Consider the following 22,337-nt stretch of genomic DNA (forward strand, 5'->3'; position numbering starts at 1 on the left):
GATTCGAAATATTGATCCATATCCTTCAAATTGTCAAATTTCTGGGCACAGAGTTTCTGGTAGCATTCAGAGATGATCTCTTGTATCTCTGTGGGATCAGTTGTTATTTCCCCTTTATCATTTCTGATTGAGGTTACTAGAGATTTTACTTTTCTATTCCTCGTTAGTCTGGCCAATGGTTTATCTATTTTATTTATTTTTTCAAAAAACCGACTCCTTGTTTCATGAATTTTCTGAATGATGCTTTTGTTTTCAATTTCATTGATCTCTGATTTGATTTTGGATATTTCTTTTCTTCTACTGAGTTCAGGCTTAGATTGTTCTTCTTTTTCCAATTCCATAAGATCTCTTGTGAGATTGTTGATGTGCTCTCTTTCTGTTTTTCGAATGTAGGCATCTAAAGCAATAAATTTTCCTCTCAAAACTGCTTTTGCAGTATCCCACAGGTTTTGGCAGCTTGTGTCTTCATTGTTGTTATGCTCAAGGAAGTTAATGATTTCCTGTTTTATTTATTCCTGTACCCATCTGTTATTCAACAGAAGATAGTTTAATTTCCATGCCTTTGGGTGGGGTCGAGCATTTTTGTTAAGAGTTGAGTTCCACCATTAGTGCCTTATGGTCTGAGAAGATACAAGGTAAAATTTCAATTCTTTTGATTCTGTTGATATTTGTTTTGTGTCCCAGGATATGATCAATTTTGGAGAATGTTCCATGGGGTGATGAGAAGAATGTATATTCTTTACCTTTGGGATGGAGTGTTCTACATGCGTCTATCAACCACAGTTGTTCTAGGGTCTCATTTAAATCTCTTACATCTTTGTTTAATTTCTGTTTAGAGGATCTGTCCAGCTCTGTAAGAGGAGTGTTAAAGTCCCCTGTTATTAGGGTATTATCAGATATCATATTGCTCAGACTGAGTAAGGTCTGTTTCAAGAATTTGGGAGCATTTAAATTGGGTGCATAAATATTTAGAATTGAAATGTCTTCTTGTTGTACTTTTCCCTTGACCAATATAAAATGACCATCTTTGTCTTTTGAGACTTTAGTTCCTATAACTCGTATGTTGGAACACTTCATAAAGTACCATAATTCTGACAATGAACGTCCTGCTTTCTCTCTCTTCTTTTCTGCCTCTTTTACTATCTGAGTTATTCAAGAACTTTGTCCTCTGCCTCTGAAATTCTTTCTTCTGCATGGTCTAACCTGTTGCTGATACTTTCCATTGCATCTTTAAGTTCCCTAATTGACTGTTTCAGTTCCTTCAGCTCTGCTATATCCTTTTTGTATTCTTCATATCGTTCATCTCTTATTTGATTCTGTTTTTGGATTTCCTTTTGGTTATTTTCCACTTTATTAGCAGTTTCCTTCATTGTTTCCATCATTTCTTTCATTGTTTTCAACATGTGTATTCTAAATTCCCTTTCTGTCATTCCTAACATTTCTTTATAGGTGGAATCCTCTGCAGTAGCTACCTCATGGTCCCTTGGCGGGGTTGTTCTGGACTGGTTCTTCATGTTGCCTGGAGTTTTGTGCTGATTCTTCCTCATGAGTGATTTCTTTTATCTGTTTCCTTGCCCTAATTTTCCTTTCACTTCCTCTTGCTCTTTAAGTTCCCGTGCCTGTGGACTAAGGGTTACTGGATCAGAAGGGTGAGAAGGTTGAAGAGAAAAAAAGGGATGAAAGAAAGGAGCACCAAGTGATAAGAAAAAAAAAGGAAAATAGAGAAAGGAGAGGGGGTGGGTCAAATGAATATTGACAAAAAGAAGAGAGGCACAGAAAGAGGAAGACAGAGCAATATAGGTGTACAGTAGGGTACTTTGACACAACCTTAAAAAAACCCCACCTTCTGGGGGTGCCCAGTTGGGTGTTTCCCTTGAGGTCAGCAGCTCTTTGCTAACCTGATCAGACACAGTACCCCACCTCCACCAAGTAGAGAGGAAAGACAAAAATGCTATAAATCAAACCAACACAAGCAAACAGAAATCTTTACACGATTAAATTGGGTGAAAAACCAAATAATAGCAGTAGAAACACTAGCAAAAATGAAGTTCTAGTTATTGAAAAAGGCAGCAATAGGAAATTATAATTAAACTAGAAAAATTGAGAAAGAAAAAGGATCTGTATGGAAAAGGTTGAACTTAAAAAACAAAACAACATCAACATCAAAATAAACAAAAAAACAACCAAACCAAAAAAAAAAAACAAAAACAAAAGAAAAACAAAAAAAAACACAACCAAAAGCAAAGCAGTATGTATATGTTATTGAATATTGTCTGGGCAACAAGTGGTCTTCTGGGGTATGAGATGTTAATCACAGTTCTGATACGACTGGAGGCTGCTGATTTCTCAAACCCCAGGAAGTAGACACCCTAAATCTCTCTTCAGCCCACTTAAAAGGCACTTTGAACTTGTACACTTGCTGAGCAGAAGCTTTCCCAGGAAAGTGCTTGTCGCTGGAATCACTGCTGAAGTGGCTATCCACTTACCCAGTGTGCCAAAACTGGACTCACTCTGCCCCTCAGGTTTAGGGCTGCAAGGCGGCTCAGACCCCACCCTTAGGCTACTTGGTCACTGGGTTACCAGCTCCCACCCGATTCTAGCTCTGCGACCCTGAGGGCGGAGCTTGCCGGGGCAGATCGCTCACAATGGCTCCCTGTGACCCACAGCCAAACACTATTAGCTCCGTCTGGCTCAGTGGCTCAGACTGGGGCCCTAGACAATGGCCAAAGTTCTCCTCACTCCCGCTCAGGCTCTCCCCAAGGCAGTTCAACTGAGTGCCAAGTCCAAAGACACCAAAACAGTTCACAGGTAAGGCCTTTCTGGTTTGCAGTCTCGCTGCTACTGAACTTACAGTTGCGGGCGGGTTTAGACGGATTGAACACACGCGACCACTTGCCATTTTTCCACTGTTTTAGTCCTCCTCTTGGGGTCCAGAAGTCTCTTGCTGACTCCCTGTATCCTCACAGGGGTGATGATAGGCAGATCCCACCATGCCTGTAGTCCTATCTCCCCAGACTCACGGTGCCCAGATGCAAGGAAGCTGTTACTCTGCCGCCATCTTGCTCCCACCTCCTTGTTCTTCTTTTTCTAATTCCATAAGATGGTTCATGAGTTTGTTAATGCGCTCTCTCTCTTTTTCAAATGGAGGCATCAAATGCAATAAATTTGCCTCTTAAGACTGCTTTTGCTGGGGTGGAGAGCAAGATGGCGGCTGAGTAACAGCTTCCTTGCATCTGAGCATTGAGAGTCTGGAGAGATAAGACTCCAGGCATCTCTGGCTGGTGGGATCTGCCTATAATCATCCCTTTGAGGATACAGGGAGTCAGCAAAAGACTTCTGGACCCCAAGAAGAGGGCAAAAACAGTGGAAAACTGGCAAGTAATTGCGTGTGTTCCATCGGTCTAATACCGCCAACAGCTGTAAGTGCAGTAGCAGCAAGACTGCAAACCAGAAAAGCCTTACCTGTAAACTGTTTTGGTGTTTTTGGACTTGGCACTCAGTTGAACTGCCTTGGGGAGAACTTGAGGAGGAGTACAGAGAACTTTTGGCATTGTATGGGACCCCAGACTGAGCCACTGACCTGGACAGACGGAGCTAATAGTGTTTCGCTGTGGGCCGCAGGAAGCCATTATGAAAGAACTGCCCCAACAAGGTCCGCCCTAGAGGTTGCAGAGCAAAGATCGGGCGGGACCTATTAACCTAGTGACTGAGCAGCCTAAAGGTGGGGTCTGAGCCGCCTTACAGCCCTAACCCTCAAGGGCAGAGTGAGACCAGTTTTGGCACACTGGGTAAGTGGATAGCCACTTCACCATTGATTCCAGTGACAAGCACTTTCCTGGGAAAGCTTCTGCTTAGCAAGTTTAGAAGCTTAAAGTGCCTTTTAAGAGGGCTGAGGAGACTTAGGGTGTCTACCCTGTGGGGTCTGAGAAATCGGTGGAGGCTTCCAGTCGTATCAGCATTGTAATTAACATCTCATACCCCAGAAGAACACCTGTTGCTCAGACAATATTCAACAGGATATATATACTGCTTTGTTTTTGGTTGTATTTTTGTTTGTTTGTTGTTTATTTGAATGTAGTTGTTGTTTTGTTTTTTAATTTCAACCTTTTCCGTACAGATTTTTTTCTTTTCTTTCTCCAGTTTTCTAGTATGAATACAATTTCCCACTGCTGCCTTTTTCAGTAACTAGAACTTCATTTTTGCTAGTGTTTAGACCCCTGTTATTTGGTTTTTCACCCAATTTTATCCCGTAAAGTTTTCTGTTTGCTTGTTTTGGTTTGATTTATTAGCATTTTTGTCTTTCCTCTCTACTTGGTGGAAGGTGGGGTACTGTGTCTGATCAGGTTAGCAAAGAGTTGCTAACCTCAAGGGAACCACCCAACCGGGCACCCCCAGAGGTTGGGGTTTTTTTAAGGTTGTGTCAAAGTACCCTACTGTACACCTATATTGCTCTTTCTCCCACTTCCTGTGCCTCTCTTCTTTTTGTCAATATTCCTTTTACCCACCCCCTCTCCTTTCTCTATTTTCTTTTCGTTCTTTCCTTCTTTCTTTCATCCCTTCTTACTTTTCAACCCTCTCATCCTTCTGGTCCTATACCAAAAGGACTCATCAAAACCTTAGTCCACAGGCACAGGAACTTAAAGAGCAAGAGGAAGTGAAAGGAAAATTAGGGCAAGGAAAACAGATAAAAGAAATCACTCATAAGGAAGAATCAGCAGAAAACTCCAGGCAACATGAAGAACCAGTCCAAAACAACCCTGCCAAGGGACCATGGGATAGCTACTGCAGAGGATTCCACATATAAAGAAATGTTAGGAATGACAGAAAGGGAATTTAGAATACACATGATGAAAACAATGAAGGAAATGATGGAAACAATGAAGGAAACTGCTAATAAAGTGGAAAATAACCAAAAGGAAATTCAAAAACAGAATCAAATAAGAGATGAACGATATGAAGAATATAGAAAGGATATAGCAGAGCTGACGGAACTGAAACAGTCAATTAGGGAACTTAAAGATGCAATGGAAAGTATCAGCAACAGGTTAGACCATGCAGAAGAAAGAATTTCAGAGGCAGAGGACAAAGTTCTTGAGATAACTCAGATAGTAAAAGAGGCAGAAAAGAAGAGAGAGAAAGTAGAACGTTCACTGTCAGAATTATGGGATCTTATGAAGCGATCCAACATACGAGTTATAGGAATCCCAGAAGGGAAAGAAGAATGCCCCAGAGGAATGGAAGCCATACTAGAGAATAGTATAAAAGAAAATTTCCCAAATATCACCAAAGATTCTGACACACTGCTTTCAGAGGGATATCGGACCCCAGGTCACCTCAACTCTAACTGAGCTTCTCCAAGACACATTGTGATGAACCTGTCCAAAGTCAAGACAAAAGAAAAGATTCTGCAAGCTGCCAGGAGTAACTGCCAGTTGACGTACAGGGGAAAATCCATCAGAGTGACTGCAGACTTCTCTAATGAAATTTTCCAAGCAAGAAGACAATGGTCATCTACCTTTAATCTACTTAAACAGAACAATTTCCAGCCCAGAATTTTGTACCCTACTAAGCTAAGCTTTAAAACTGATGGAGAAATCAAATCATTTACGGATATACAAACATTGAGGAAATTCGCCACAACAAGACCAGCTCTACAGGAAATACTTCAACCTGGTCTATACACTGACCACCACAATGGATCAGCAGCAAAGTAAGAACTCAGAAATCAAAGGACAGAACCTAACCTCCACACTGATGCAAAAGATAAAACTAAGCAATGGACTCTCACAAAATAAGATTAATAGAAGACTACCACACTTATCAATTATCTCAATAAATGTTAATGGCTTGAATTCCCCACTGAAGAGACATAGATTGGCTGACTGGATTAAAACACACAAGCCATCCATCTGCTGTCTGCAAGAAACAAACCTGGCTTCAAAAGACAAATTAAATCTCCAAGTCAAGGGTTGGAAGACAATTTTTCAGGCAAATGGAATTCAGAAGAAAAGAGGAATTGTGATCCTATTTTCAGATACATGTGGATTTAAAGCAACTAAAGTCAAAAAAGATAAAGATGGTCACTTTATATTGGTCATGGGAAAAATACAAAAAGAAGACGTTTCAATTCTAAATATTTATGTACCCAAGTTAAATGCTCCCAGATTCTTGAGACAGACCTTACTCAGTCTGAGCAATATGATATCTGATAATACGATAATAACAGGGGACTTTAACACTCCTCTTACAGAGCTGGACAGATCCTCTAAACAGAAATTAAACAAAGATATAAGAGATTTAAATGAGACCCTAGAAAAACTGTGCTTAATAGACACATATAGAACACTCCATCCCAACGATAAAAAATACACATTCTTCTCATCACCCCATGGAACATTCTCCAAAATTGATCATATCCTGGGACACAAAACAAATATCAACAGAATCAAAAGAATTGAAATTTTACCTTGTATCTTCTCAGACCATAAGGCACTAAGGGTGGAACTCAACTCTAACAAAAACGTTCGACCCCACAAAAAGACATGGAAATTAAACAATCTTCTTTTGAATAACAGATGGGTACAGGAAGAAATAAAACAGGAAATTATTAACTTCCTTAAGCATAACAACAATGAAGACACAAGCTACCAAAACCTGTGGGATACTGCAAAAGCAGTTTTGAGAGGAAAATTTATCGCTTTAGATGCCTACATTCAAAAAACAGAAAGAGAGAGCATCAACAAACTCACAAGCCATCGTATGGAGTTGGAAAAAGAAGAACAATCTAAGCCTAAACTCAGTAGAAGAAAAGAAATCTCCAAAATCTAATCAGAGAGCAATGATTGAAAACAGAAATCATTCAGAACATTAATGAAATAAGGAGTTGGTTTTTTTAAAAAAATTAATAAAATAGATAAACCATTGGCCAGACTACTGAGAAATAGAAAGCATCTCTAGTAACCTCAATCAGAAATGATAAAGGAGAAATAACAGCTGATCCCACAGAGATACAAGAGATCATCTCTGAATACTACCAGAAACTCTATGCCCAGAAATTTGACAATGTGAAGGAAATGGATCAATATTTGGAATCACACCCTCTCCCTAGACTTACCCTGGAAGAAACACAGCTCCTGAACAGACCAATTTCAAGCACTGAGACTAAAGAAACAATAAAAAACCTTCCAAAAAAAAAAAAAATGCCCTAGTCCAGATGGCTTCACACCAGAATTCTATCAAACCTTCAAGGAAGAGCTTATTCCTGTACTGCAGAAATTATTCCAAAAAATTGAGGAAGAAGGAATCTTCCCCAACACATTCTATGAAGCAAACATCAAACTGATATCAAAACCAAGAAAAGACCCAAACAAAAAGGAGAATTTCAGACCAATCTCACTCATGAATATAGATGCAAAAATTCTCAACAAAATCCTAGCCAATAGATTACAGCTTATCATCAAAAAGTCATACATTATGATCAAGTAGGTTTCCTCCCAGGGATGCAAGGCTGGTTTAACATACACAAGTCCATAAACGTTATCCACCATATTAACAGAGGCAAAAATAAAGATCACATGATCCTCTCAATAGATGCAGAAAAAGCATTTGATAAAATCCAGCATCCTTTTCTAATTAGAACACTGAAGAGTATAGGCATAGGTGGCACATTTCTAAGACTGATTGAAGATATCTATGACAAACCCACAACTAATATTTTACTGAATGGAGTAAAACTGAAAGCTTTTCCTCTTAGAACTGGAACCAGACAAGGTTGTCCTCTGTCACCTTTACTATTCAACATAGTGCTGGAAGTTCTAGCCAATACAATTAGGCAAGACAAGGAAATAAAGGGAATCTAAATGGGAGAAGAGGAGATCAAACTCTCCCTCTTTGCTGATGGCATGATCTTATACTTAGAGAATCCCAAAGACTCAACCACAAGACTCCTAGAAGTAATCAAAAAATACAGTAATGTTTCAGAATATAAAATCAATGTCCACAAGTCAGTAGCCCTTGTATACGCCAATAACAGTGAAGGTGAGAAGCTAATTAAGGACAGAACTCCCTTCACCATAGTTTCAAAGAAAATGAAATAACTAGGAATATACCTAATGAAGGAGGTGAAGGACCTCTATAAAGAAAAATTATGAAATCCTCAGAAAGGAAGTAGCAGAGGATTTTAACAAATGGAAGAACACACCATACTCATAGACGGGAAGAATCAACATTGTTAAAATGTCTATACTTCCCAAAGCAATCTACCTATTCAATGTCACTCCTATCAAAATACCGACATCGTACTTTCAAGATTTGGAAAAAATGATTTTGCACTTTGTATGAAACCAGAAAAAAACCCGTATAGCTAAGGCAGTTCTTAGTAATAAAAATAAAGCTGGGGGCATCAGCATACCTGATTTTTGTCTGTACTACAAAGCCATAGTGGTCAAGACAGCATGGTACTGGCACAAAAATAGACATAGACACTTGGAATCGAAAAGAAAACCAAGAAATGAAACTAACATCTTACAACCACCTAATCTTCAATAAAACAAACAAGAACATACCTTGGGGGAAAGACTCCCTATTCAATAAATGGTTTTATGAGAACTGGATATCCACATGTAAAAGGCTGAAACTGGACCCAAACCTTTCCCCACTCACAAAAATTGATTCAAGATGGATAAAGGACTTAAATTTAAGGCATGAAACAATAAAAAATCCTCAAAGAAAGCATAGGAAAAACACTGGAAGATATTGGCCTGGGGAAAGACTTCATGAAGAAGACTGCCATGGCAATTGCAACAAGAACAAAAATAAACAAATGGGACTTCATTAAACTGAAAAGCGTCTGTACAGCCAAGGAGACAATAACCAAAGCAAAGAGACAACCTACACAATGGGAAAGGATATTTGCATATTTTCAATCAGGCAAAAGCTTGATAACTAGGATCTATAGAGAACTCAAATTAATCCACATGAAAAAAGCCAACAATCCCATATATCAATGGGCAAGAGACATGAATAGAACTTTCTCTAAAGATGCCAGACGAATGGCTAACAAACGCACGAAAAAATGTTCACCATCCCTATATATTAGAGAAATGCAAATCCAAACAACCCTAAGATACCATCTAACCCCAATGAGAATGGCGCACATCACAAAATCTCAAAACTGCAGATGCTGGCATGGATGTGGAGAGAAGGGAATACTTTTACACTGCTGGTGGGACTGCAAACTAGTACAACCTTTCTGGAAGGAAGTATGGAGAAACTTCAAAGCACTCAAGCTAGACCTCCCATTTGATCCTGCAATCCCATTACTGGGCATCTACCCAGAAGGAAAAAAATCCTTTTATCATAAGGACACTTGTACTAGGCTGTTCATTGCAGCTCAATTTGCAATTGTCAAAATGTGGAAACAGCCTAAATGCCCACCAACCCAGGAATGGATTAACAAGCTGTGGTACATGTATACCATGGAATACTATTCAGCTATTAAAAAAAATGGAGACTTTACATCCTTCGTATTAACCTGGATGGAAGTGGAAGACATTATTCTTAGTAAAGCATCACAAGAATGGAGAAGCGTGAATCCTATGTACTCAATTTTGATATGAGGACAATTAATGACAATTAAGGTCATGGGGGTAGGAAAAGCAGAGAGAGGGAAGGAAGGAGAGGGGTGCGGCCTTGGTGTGTGCTACACCTTCTGGGGGCAAGACATGATTGCAAGAGGGACTTTACCTAATAAATGCAATCTGTGTAACCTGGATCATTGTACCCTCAAGGAATCCCCAACAATAAATAAAAAAAAAAAAGAAAGAAAATGCTAAACCCCCCAAAAACAAAACAAAACAAAAAAAGACTGCGTTTGCTGTATCCCACAGGTTTTGGTAACTTCTGTCTTCATTGTTGTTATGTTTGGGGAATTTCACAATTTCCTCTTTTATCTCTTCCCGAGCCCAACTGTAGTTCAGCATAAAGTTGTTTAATTTCTAAGCCTTTGTGTGGGGATGAACATTTTGTTAGAGTGAGTTCCACCTTTAATGCTTATGGTCTGAGAAGATACAAGGTATAATTTCTATTCTTTTGATTTTGCTGAGGTTTGATTTGTACCCTAGGATGTGGTCTAATTTGGAGTACATATCATGGGCTGATGAGAAAAATGTATGTTCTTTAGCTTTCGGGTGGTGTATTCTGTAAATGTCTATTTATCCCATTTGTTCTAGTGTCACATTTAAGTCCTTTGTATCTTTGTGTAGTTTATTTACAGGATCTGTCATAGGGGTATTAAACTCCCCTATTATTATGTTGCTCAGACAGATCAAGGTGTGTTTCATAAACCTGGGAGCATTTAAGTTGGGTACATAAATATTTAAAATTGAAATGTCCTCTTGTTTTATTTTTCCTTTGACCAGTATAAAGTGTCAATCTTTGTCTTTCTTAACTTTAGTTGCTTTAAATCTGCTTGTATCTGAAAATAACATTGCAACCCCTCCATTCTTCTTGAAATACTGTTTTCCCTTAACCTTGAGTCTTGATTTGTCTTTCACGGCTAGGTGTATCTCCTGGAGACAGCATATGGATGGCTTGTGCTTTTATCTCTAATCAGCCAGCCTGTGCCCCTTCAGTGATGAATTCAATCCATTGACATGTATTGAGAGAACTGATAAATGTGGTTGAATTCTATTCATCTTATTTTGTGAAAGTCTGATGTGTATTTTATCCTTTGGGCCATTGTGTAAGCTAAGTTTTGACCTTTAGCTTCTGGGTGTTTACTTTGCTGGTGGTCCATTGTGATGGTCAGTGCTGAGAATAGGTCTAAGTATTTCCTGTAAGGCTGGTCTTGTGGCAAATTTCCTCAGTGTTTGTATATCTGCAAAATATTTGATTTCTCCATCAATTTTGAAGCTTAGTTTAGCAGGATACAGAATTCTAGGATGAAAATTGTTTTAAGAATGTTGAAGGTGGATGACCATGCTCTTCCGGCTTGGAAAGTTTCCTTTGAAAAGTCTGTTGTCATCCTAATGGCTCTGTCTCTGTAAGTCAGTTGGCACTTACTCCTGACTGCAGAATTTTTTCTTTCATCTTGACTTTGGACAGATTCATTATAATGTGTCTTGGAGAAGCTCTGTTTAAGTTGAAATGACTCAAGGTTCGATATCCATCTGAAAGGAGTGTGTCGGGGTCTTTAGTAAAGCATGGGAAGTTTTCATTTATGGTAGTTTCTAGCAGGGCTACCATTCCTTTGGGATAATCTTCCTCTCCTTTAGGAATCCCTATTATTTGTATGTTTGAAAACTTCATGGGGTCCTGTAGTTCTCTAAAAGCCTGTTGTGCTTGCTCTCTCTTTTCAGCCTCTTTAACTACCTGGGTTAACTCAAAAACTTTATCCTATAGCTCTAAGGCTCTTCTTCTCCATGGTCAAACCTATTTTTTGATATTTTCTACTGCATCATTACATTCCATGATTGTCACCTTCATTTCCTTAAACTCTGACATATCCTTCCTATATTCTACATATCTCTCATCCGACTTTTGGTTCTGTCTTTCCATTTTCTTGTCCATTCCTTTTATTGTCTTTATCATCCATATTTTAAATTCCCTTTCTGTCAAGTATTTATAGGTGGAGTCTTCTGCAGTAGCTGCCTCATGGTCCCTAGGGGAGTTGCTTTGTTTGGGTTTTTCATGTCACCCAAATTTTTCTGTTGGTTCCTCCTCATGTGTTCTTTCTTCTTATTCACCTCCTTGTCTCCTTTTTCCTTCTCACTTCCTCCTTTGCTTCAAATTATCTTATCTCAGAGCTTAAGCCTTGAAGTTGCCTCAGGCTGAACAAGGCCAAACTGTTCCTCATGGCCAAAAAAACAGAAGTCCTTGCTCTTGTCCTTGTTGCAATATGTCGCTGGGACACCAGGTAGCACTGTGGTTTCTTTTAGGAGACAGAACGCACAGCCAGCAACCTCTATGGTCCTTATTTCTAACTTAGTTGCCTTTGGTGATTGCCTGATTGTTTCCTCAGCATTCAGACCCTGCCACGTTGGGATCTTAAAGTTCATAATAATCCTTCAGGGAATGGTCTCACAGTGCTCCCGACTCCAGTTCCTGTGGGGCGTGGGAGTCCCTCAGCCTATGGGAGTCCCTCCGAAGAGTGGAGCTCTGATCCGAGCAAGTGGAATTAAGATAGCTGTGCTTTAGGCCTCTGCCAAGACCTTCTCACGACCTTCCCAATGGCAGCCCCCTGGCTGCTGAAACCTTATTTCAGAATGGCTGCCTCACTAGCCACCAAACCTATGGCAAATCCACTCCAACCAGTATTCACATCTGGTTGCTGTGATACTGTTGAGTCTGCCCACACTCCTAAGCTTTCTACCCAATGAGCAGCTTCCCCCAACAACTGAAAACTCTCAGAAAAGCTTCCTCCTGTCTTGGACCTCTGTGGGCAGCCAGCGGATCCCAGCAAGTCACAGTGACTTGCCTAATTCGTCAGATTTCCACTGTTCCAGATCATATGTTGTATCCAACTCACCACCTCCTCACTGTGCAACCCTTAGCTACAGATGTAGGTAAGGTCCCTGTGCCAGGTATGGCTGGGTTCTCTCTTTTTCCCCAGTCATTCTAGAACTTCTGGCCCGCCATTTTGCTCTACCCTCCCAAGAGGAAATATTTTAAAAAAATAAAAACTAAGGTGGCATACTACAAATGTTGTTATCATGCACATTAATGATGTAATAAGCTTTCATAATTATAAGGGAAAATCTTAAATTGAAAGGCAGGGGTAGGAACTGCCCATATATAAGAACATTTTATTAATTCCCTAGTTTATTAGCTAAAAACAATTAAATGCAACTCCAACAACAGCCTCAAGAGACAAGCTGGAATGATCCTGAAAGTATTAAACTAGGATCCTGATATAGTGTAAACTTGGAAATCTGCACTCACAATTTGCCTAACCTAGTGGTTCTCAAACTTTAGCACATATCAGAACCAGCTAAAGTTAAAACACAGACTACTGATTCTCACTCCCAGAGTTTCCAATTGAGTAGGTCTGGGTGGGTTCAAACATTTTGCATTTCTCCCAAGTTCTCAAAAGATACTGGTGCTGCTGGTTCTGGGACCACACTTTGAGAACCACCAACATAACCAAAGTCTTTAGACAGCAAAACAAAACTTCAAATCTCACTTTGAAAAAAACTTTTTAAAAATCAACTTAGCCCACCAAAAACAGTGGGATCAGCACCTCAAACCTTTAAAAATAGAAAGAGGCATTATCAGAGATGTATTCCCTTATATACATACATAGCAAGGTGATAATGTGTCAACCACATAAAAAAAGAGACATTAACAAAAGGAGGGTGATGAGCTAGAAAAATCAAAACAAAACAAAAATGCAGAAAAGCAAGTATCAGCATGGTATTAAACGTATCTAGTCACCATGATTATTCTGATTCCTAGAGAAGTTTTGTTTCCTCTGGAGGGAAAAGAGATATATCACAGGGCTTCACCGTGGCCTGATAAAACCCCCACATGTCTATTCATCTATTCCATGCTGCCCAAGGAACTACTGATAATCAGAAGGGGGGCACATAGATGGTAGACACAAGTATACTAGTCACTAGAAAAAAGATGATACTCATTGAATACTAATATTATGACTTTTGGTTTATACGTAAGTCCCAGATGATTTTTAGTTTGTTTCATCCAGTATCTGATTACCCCTTAGTTTACTAAGATTATTCAATTATTGGACTAAGAAATTAAATCTTTAGGCCAGGCAAGGTAGCTCACACCTGTAATCCTAGTACTCTGGGAGGCCAAGGCAGGATGATCACTTGAAAACAGAAGTTCAACACTAGCCTGAACAAGAGCAACACCCAGTCTCTACTAAAAACAGAAAAATGAGCTAGGCATGGTGGCAGGTGCCTGTATTCCCAGCAACTCAGGAGACTGAGGCAGAAGGATCACTTGAACCCAGAAGTTTGACATTGCTATGAGCTATGACACCATGGCACTGTATCCTGAGCAACAAAGTGAGATGCTGGGTTAAAAAATGGAGGGAAGGGTGGGGAGATAAAGATAAAAGAAGAGAGGGGAAGGGAGGGAAGGGAGAGGAGGGAAATTAAATGTCTAAACTAGACTCAATCCAAAACTACCCCCTCATTCCTATGTGATACATACACAAGAATTAATAAAAGAGACACAATTAAATTAAAGCCTGTGTTTCTCATACCCCTTACCTTTGCAACAAAATAATCCCACATACTAAGTTCAGGAGGAATAAATTTTTCTTTGTAAGATGGTCTTTCTGCAGGCACTGGTGGTGGAGTAGCATCTTTTACAGGCCTTCCAGGGACCAGCATTCGCATGTTAAATCTCCTACGGTGTTTATCTATGTCTTCAGAAGGAACTGGAGGTGCTGAATAAAGATAGAAGAAAAAAATCAGTATTTCTTTTCCATTATTAATTCATACAGTTAACCTTTCTTTTCATCCTACTTTCTGCATGTTCTAGACTAGACTAAATTACTTCTATTTGTGCTTCTAAACTTTTCCAGTAGTCACGTCAGAGATGCAGATGAGATAAACCATTAAAGTTTCCCTTGCCATGAAGTAGCCCACATACTATATAAAAAAAGACTAAAGTAATTCTGTATATAATGTATTAAATACATGGTATAGTCAATAAGAATTAAAGCGAGTAATTGATTATTTCTGGCTATGTGGTTCAAGAAAGAGGCACTGTATATGTAGCACATAAAAGTGTGCCTTAAAAGAAGGGCAGAATCTCCATGGGAAAATGGGAAAGGACAACACAAACAAATGACCAACAGAGGTTTGGCTAAATGAGGAGTAAACTGCTCTTGCTAGACAGCAGTTAGAGACGGGAGTAATAACAACAAAGTCTAGAGTTAGGCTAGGACCACCCCTTGGATATAAAGCTGGGAACTAAGCTTATGGGTAATTCTCACTAAAGCTTCTTATGCTTTAGTCACATGGTTTGTTTGATCAATTAGAGAGGAAGATGGAATAAGAAGACACAAGAATGGCCTCAAGTAGAATGGTAGGTGGCAAAAACTAGAGGTAGTGTTAGATATGAGGGATACATAAAATAAACATCGAAAGGATTCAAAAAATCATTGCATATGGGAGGGCCAGAAAGTAAGTCAACCTGCTCCTCTCCTAAACTCTGCAGCACAGAAGATAACTTTCTCGCCACTCGTCTTTCTCCCTTACCCACACACAATTCATCCACAATTCCATCAGCTCTCACCTCAAATTTTATCCAGAATATGACCACTTTTCACTCTGTCCATGACTACCACCATAGGCTAAACCACCATTCTCTCTTTGAGGTGAATTTTATATAACACAAAATTAATCATTTTAGACTACACAATTGAGTGGAATTTAGGACAGTTACAATGTTGCGCAACCACCAGCTGTATCTAGTTTCAAAGCATTCTCATCACCCCAAAAGGAAACCCTGAACCCCATAAGCACTCTATATTTCTCCCTCCTCTTAGCCCACAGCAACGACCTTTCTATCTATTTATGGATTTACCTATTCTGAATATTTCTTCTGAATGTCTGGCTTCTTTGATTCAGCATGTATTTCTCAGGTTCATGCAGATTGTAACATATATTAGTACTTCATTCCCTTTTATGGCTAAGTAGCATTGCATTGTATGTATATGCCACATTTTGTTTATCTATTCATCCTAAATGGTAACCCACAACTATCTTTTAAGCAAACTATTACAGTAGGCTCCCATCCAGGCTCCATTCTTTTATTCTTGTTGCACAGTCTATTCCACAAAGTAGTGAAAGTAGGCCTTCTGAAAACCTAAGATTATGTCAATCTTCAGCTTAAAATCCTCCAGTAGTTTCCTATCTTTCTTAGAACAAAAACTAAAGCCTTACCCATGATCCATGAAGACCTTTCCTCCAGCTACTTCTCTAACTTCACCTCCTACAACATCCATACCCCCCATGAGAGCAATGATTGTCTCTTTGTAGTTCCTGGGAAAGGCCCAAATCAGTCCTGCCTCAGCACTTATTGCTTTGTACTCACTGCTCCATCTGCCTGGAATGCTGTAGTCCAACCCCAGATATCCACATGGTATGATTCCCAACTTCCCCACAGCTCTGCTCAAATGCTTTACCATCAGAAACATGTCTTCTGACTACCCTAATTAAACTGGTCCCAATCCCATTCCTTCATTACTCTATTTCCACTTAACTCTGATTTATTTTTTTATCATAGTTCTTGTCATTCCTGAAATATTATATTTATTAATTTATTGTGTTACCTCTACCAGATGGAAGCTTCATGAGGGTAAAATATTTGTCTATTTTATTCACTTCCATATCCCTAAAGCTTAGACCACCTCCTGGCAGATAGTAGGTGTTAAGTGAATGAATTAATATAAACAAGAATGTGGTCCTGGAAGGTTTTCAGCATAGATGATAACTGGATGGATAAAATTACCACAAAAAAAAAAAATCAGAAAATTCAGAAAGAGATTTGGGAGAAAATAATTGTTAAGTTAAAGTAGACTATAACTAGGTAAGAAGAAAAAGATTAAAAGGCATCACATGTAACAAGAATGGAAGCACTGGGAGTTAGTAAGATCACCTCCATTATGTTGATGCACAAAGAACCTATTAACTGTGAGTAGTAAGGACAGAGGTTAGAATTTATATCATGCAGATTATCTGGGCCATGATTCCAGACCTGTAATAAGTCCATTTCTAAGGACGAATTAAGATGATTTCTATGTATTAGTGCCAAAATTGAAACCTTTTCTGTGGCAGAAGTCTATACCTTACCATATCCTACCATCTTAAAAAGTGGGATGAAAAATATATTCTGGTCCACAACAACCACTCACACAGAAAATGGAATTTAAAAGCCATTTGTGTAAATGTAACAACAATCTTGTACATAACCATAAACTTAATCTGAAGCCAACTGATGTTATCCCCTGTAAAGATTTTGAGGATTTATTGAAATCTTTCTCTAGTTAGGTACTCTCCTGGGGTGAGTGTGGTGGCTCATACCTGTAATCCCAGTGCTTTGGGGAGGCCAGTTCAGGAAGGCTGCTTGAGGCCACAAATCTGAGACCAGCCTGGGCAACAAAGGAAGACCTCATCTTTACAAAAAGTAAAAAAAAATTATCCAGGTGTGGTGACAAACACCTGTAGTCCCAGCTATTCAGGTGGCTGAGACAGTAGGATCACTTGAGCCCAGGAGTTTTGAGGTTGCAGTGAGCTGTGATCACACCATCACATTCCAGCCTGAGTGACAGAGCAAGACCCTACCTCTAAAAAAGGAAAAAAGAAAAAGAACTATCCTTTTTTCTATGACCTTGTTCCTTAACACTGTCTCCTTAGGCTCGGCACCCATAGCACAGTGGTTACAGCGCCAGCCACATGCACTGAGGCTGGCGGGTTCAAACCTGGCCCAGGGCCAGCTAAACAACAATGACAACTGCAACAAAAAAACAGCCAGGTGTTGTGGCGGGCACCTGTAGTTCCAGCTACTTGGAAGGCTGAGGTGGAAGAATCACTTAAGCCCAAGAGTTGGAGGTTGCTGTGAGCTGTGATGCCACAGCACTCTACCAAGGGTAACATAGTAAGACTCTGTCTCCAAAAAAATAAAAAATAAAAATACTGCCTCCTTAGTTGCTTTTATCTTTCCTCTGTTTCTTTTTTAACTTCTTCAAACACATCCTGCTTGATCATCCTAGAAAATGTTACTTCTATAAAAATAAAAGTAACAAAATTATATTTTCATTCTAACATGCATTTAGTTATTTAACATCCTTAAAGATAAAATATCACTCATTTTCAAAATAAAATTTCTTACGTTAAAAAAATTTTGACTTAAAAATTAGAAATTATTTAATTTACATACATTATTGATTATCAATCTTCTCTTACCTGAAATATTTTCTGACTGTCTTCGAGGTTTCACAACAAGTTTTGCACCCCCTCCAAAAACAGCAGCCCACATTCGATTATTTAATGGGTGGGCTGCAAGTCGAAACAATTCATTGGAGGAATTTGTGGCAAGAGCATGTATCAGTAAACTTAAGTAAACAGCAACAACAGCTTCACATAACAAAATGTTCAATTTTGGCTGGTCTTCATCTTGGGCTGAACTCAAAAGACTAATAAGTGAGCTCACACCTATAAGGGTATCATAAGAAATATATCAGGAAAAAGCACCAGAAATAAAAACACCCAATTTGTAATTTAATCAAAATTACATATCTATATGCTACCAAAATAAGTATTTCCACAATTTGAGCAACAAAATAAATAATGACAGAAATAGTTTGTAGGCTACAGAATAGTTTATTAGTCAATACTGATATAATAAACGAGTGAACAGCAACAAGGGGAAAAGGAAAGCTCTTCCTTTACAGTCGAATTTCACCTAATAACTAAAAAGAATGATGGAATTAGAAAATCACCACTAGAGGGCAGTGCCTGTGGCTCAAAGGAGTAGGGTGCTGGCCCCATATACCGGAGGTGGTGGGTTCAAACCTGGCTCCGGCCAAAAAAAAAAAAAAAGAAAGAAAGAAAATCACCACTAGAAACCCAACATAATGTCTGATTCAGGAGAGAATCATCACTAGATGCTAAAATTAGCAGGTGAAAGTATGATATTTTATATAGTCTCAAACTATCTCTTCAAAAGATACTGTTTAATTACAAAGGAAAAAAGTATTAAATTTACAAAGGAGAAACTTGGAGAAACCACCTTACCAAGTGATAAAAATTAGGGTACAATAACGCAACCATCTGGTGTCAAATACCTCAATAATGTGTACTGAGAAAAGCACCTCTTTTTTGTGGTATCCCTGCCAAAAATACATAACCTGAATCTAATATTAAGAAAAAATCAGAATAGCCCAATGGAAAAACATTTTAAAAAAATATGAACTGGGTTGGCGCCTGTAGCACAGTGGTTACAGCACCAGCCACATACACCTAGGCTGGTAAGTTTGAACCTCAGCCTGGGCCTGCTAAACAACAATGACAACAACAAACAAAAAATAGCCGGGCGTTGTGGTGGGCGCCTGTACTCCCAGTTACTTGGGAGGCTGAAGCAAGAGAATCACTTAAGCCCAAGAGTTTGAGGTTGTTGTGAGCTGTGATGCCTTAGCACTCTACCAAGGGCGACATAGTGAGACTCTGTCTCAGGGAAAAAAAATATATATATGGCCAGTACTCTCCAAAAGTGTTAGTCGTGAAAAAGAAAGATGAAAACTTTTCTCCATATTAGAGGAAACTAATGAGACACTATAACTAAATGTTACACGCACCAGAAAAAGAACATTAGTGGGTCAACTGGTGAAATTCCCAAAAGGTCTATAGAGAACAGTATTGTATCAATGTTCAAATGTTAAATATGATAACTGTGTTGTAGTTATATAAGAGAATGTTTTTAGGAAATATACATTGAAATATTTAGATGGAAAGGAACATCATGTCTGCAACTTACACTTAAATATTTTAAGAAAAAAATTACATTCCAGCATACACACATAGAGTGAGAATGTGAGAAAAAGAGAGAGCGCGATGGAAAAAGTGATACAAGTATGGTAAAATGTTAAGGTTTAGGGAATATGGGTGAATGTTACATAAAAATCCTCTATACTATTTTTATAAAAATTTTTAATTATGAAATTATTTCAAAATAAGAAATTAAGATAAAAACACTATACTCATAGAAACTCATGCTTAAACTAATTTTAAATACACACTTAGGGTACTAAAAGGAGTGGAGAAAGTTTGAATTAACTGAAGTGGAGAATGAGAAAGGTGACCAGAGAAAGAGCAGGCCTCACAGACAGCATGGTACATGTACCACAGAACGGTCATGCCTATCTTAATAGACAAACTGACCATCTGAGATCAACTGTATTTTCTCGGATAGATCCGTACAACCATGTTTGTGATATTGCAGACTCTGATTCAGAGTTTCTAAGGATAAGAAAGAGATGACCTGCTCACGTTTAGGAAGAATGTTAAGACCTTGCTTTTTTTATGCTGGTCAAGAAACTTGGTTTTTGAAGCCTTAACTTTCTGAGTCTTTAGATAATATTACAGTACTTAAGAATTCCTAATCCATAGCAGAAATCATCATCAAAAACAAACAAACAAAACACCATTCACCAAATCCACAAACAGCAACAATTAGAAAATCAGGCATTAGCTTTTTTAAAAGGAATTGACACCACAGAAGATTGGAAAAAAAAAGTCAAATTCTCACCAGGCCATTGAGCCGGAGATGAGTTTGGTGTTGCATGTTCTTCGATGCTTTCTGTCCTTAGTCTTCGGCGATCACTTAAAAGAAGTCCTTGGTAAGCCATTCCTGTAAACTGATTTCCTTCTGTTTGACTGCTGAAACAAACAGGATCAGTTATTTATTATCCTAAGAGAGGTAATAACTGCACTTCATGTACATCATCTATTTTAGATGATTATAAAAAAAATTCTTAAAAATGAAAACACTGTTCTAATAAAAATTTATTTTAGGAAGCTCTTAAAAATAGTTACAAATGTTTGTTGATAATTTTTAAAAACAAAATACCAAGTTTTACTATGTTGGACAGATGGCATTTAGTTCTTTAAAATTTTTTCCAGATGCCACTTAACACTTTAGAATCTTTTCATTTATATTTTGGGGTTTTTTTTTTAAATCTGGGGTGGGGAGACTATTGTTGTTATTAGGCTATGATAGGCAGACAGTTTGAGGGTACTAGTTTCCTTCATTCTTAGTTCTGCACCAAGCTGTGTAAGCTTAACTCTAAACTAAAAAATGAATGAAAATCTGGACAACGATATTTTAGAAATATCTAAACCTAAAGTCAAATGTCCCTTACTATTTACTTCCCTCCTTATAATGGCTGTCTTTGTGAAGCTGGGGAAAATACAAAAGCAGAAAGTGAAGCTGAGTCACCTTTCAAAGTAATTCATAGACTAAAAACTGGAAAAAAAAAAACACATTTAAAAACAACACATTTAGACTCTCATTTAGTGACATTTTAACCAGTGACTGATAATCAAGTTGTCTTTCATCATTTAGATGACAACAGTGAACTAAATCAACTTGTTTTTCCTTATTTACATTTCTAATCTTTGGAGTCATGAAGATATGGCCTAATTAGGTTAAAATCAGAGTACAAGCCATTCTGAGGCAGTAATTCCTTATTCAATATCAAACGTTCCCACAAAAGACTACAAAATTTACCCAAAAAAGCTACACATTTAACATAAATTTTATATTTCATTTAAATCTAAGTCACCTTTCCAAGTGATTCATTATCTTATGCTTATATTGCCCTAGCCATTAAAATGCAAAGTACAGACTGATACAAGTAATTTGACATTTAGAAAATTTCATACCATTACTTCTAATTCATATCACTTCCAAAGACTTTTATATCATCTGTGAATGGTTAGGTAAAATTAATTTTATAATTCAATTTTAGGAAAATTTTTTTTCATTTTTCTTTTTCTCATCTTCTTTTTTTTTACTTTTTCATTTTTCTAAAGTATTGTTTTCCTTCAACTGAAAACCAGTAAAACAAACACAAGCTAATCCACTGCAAACAGAAATAGTTCCTAAGGGAAAAAACATTAGGAAATATCATACTATTAATTATTTTGGACAGTAAACATTTTCCTTGAAAACAAAAAAGATGGCAATGATGATAATTTACATTTACTATTTGTTCCTTTCTATATTTCTCTATTATTACTAAGTGACAACTAAATAAATATTTTATTTCTGATTTCTGTCATCTATTAAAATATACATGGCAGTCATATTGGGGGATTTTTCAGTCCCTAGGACATAGAAACTTAATGAAGCTCTGGAACAGTTGTTTTATTGTATTAATACTATTTGGGATTTTTTGTTTTTGTTTTTTTTACCTGTAGCTATGACTGTCACATAATGCTTGGTAAATTGATGCAGAAAGTGATGCTGCTAGTGAATGAAGTGTGTGCACCTAAAACCAAAACAGCCACAATTACATTTTATACTAACAGTTCTACACAACAGCAGTATCTTAAAAATGAGAAAATATCCAGGAAACTAGCAATGTTTTAAATAAGACTGAATTCTATATGAGACTATGAACGCTGCTTTCTAAACTTCTAAAATATCTCTCACCCACATTTATTCACATGCCCACAACAAAGCTGATTGTTTCAGATACATCTTTATCAATATTTACTTACTGTGAGTTTGCCACTTACCAGCCTTGAGCAAGAGTAATGTTGGTATTACTGGGTATTGCACTATCCTACAAATGATTAGCT

At 38.0% G+C, this 22,337-nt stretch overlaps 1 protein-coding gene across 4 annotated transcripts in view; it reads right to left on the bottom strand.

Annotated features, from left to right (window-relative positions):
* DMXL2 (Dmx like 2) overlaps positions 1-22,337 on the bottom strand; it is a 191,440-nt gene that overhangs the window by 22,523 nt on the left and 146,580 nt on the right. For 2 of the 4 annotated variants that reach the window (XM_053593872.1, XM_053593870.1), the window contains exons 26-29: positions 21,948-22,024; positions 20,281-20,408; positions 17,940-18,188; positions 14,235-14,413 (exon numbers count right to left, since the gene is read on the bottom strand). In XM_053593872.1, the coding sequence (XP_053449847.1) occupies positions 14,235-14,413; positions 17,940-18,188; positions 20,281-20,408; positions 21,948-22,024 (633 nt within the window). Of the gene's footprint in view, positions 1-14,234; positions 14,414-17,939; positions 18,189-20,280; positions 20,412-21,947; positions 22,025-22,337 lie in introns of all 4 variants that reach the window. The other 2 variants (XM_053593871.1, XM_053593869.1) reach the window with 1 other exon arrangement.

This window comes from Nycticebus coucang, chromosome 6 (assembly GCF_027406575.1).
Source record: "Nycticebus coucang isolate mNycCou1 chromosome 6, mNycCou1.pri, whole genome shotgun sequence".
Taxonomy (NCBI): Eukaryota; Metazoa; Chordata; class Mammalia; order Primates; family Lorisidae; genus Nycticebus; species Nycticebus coucang.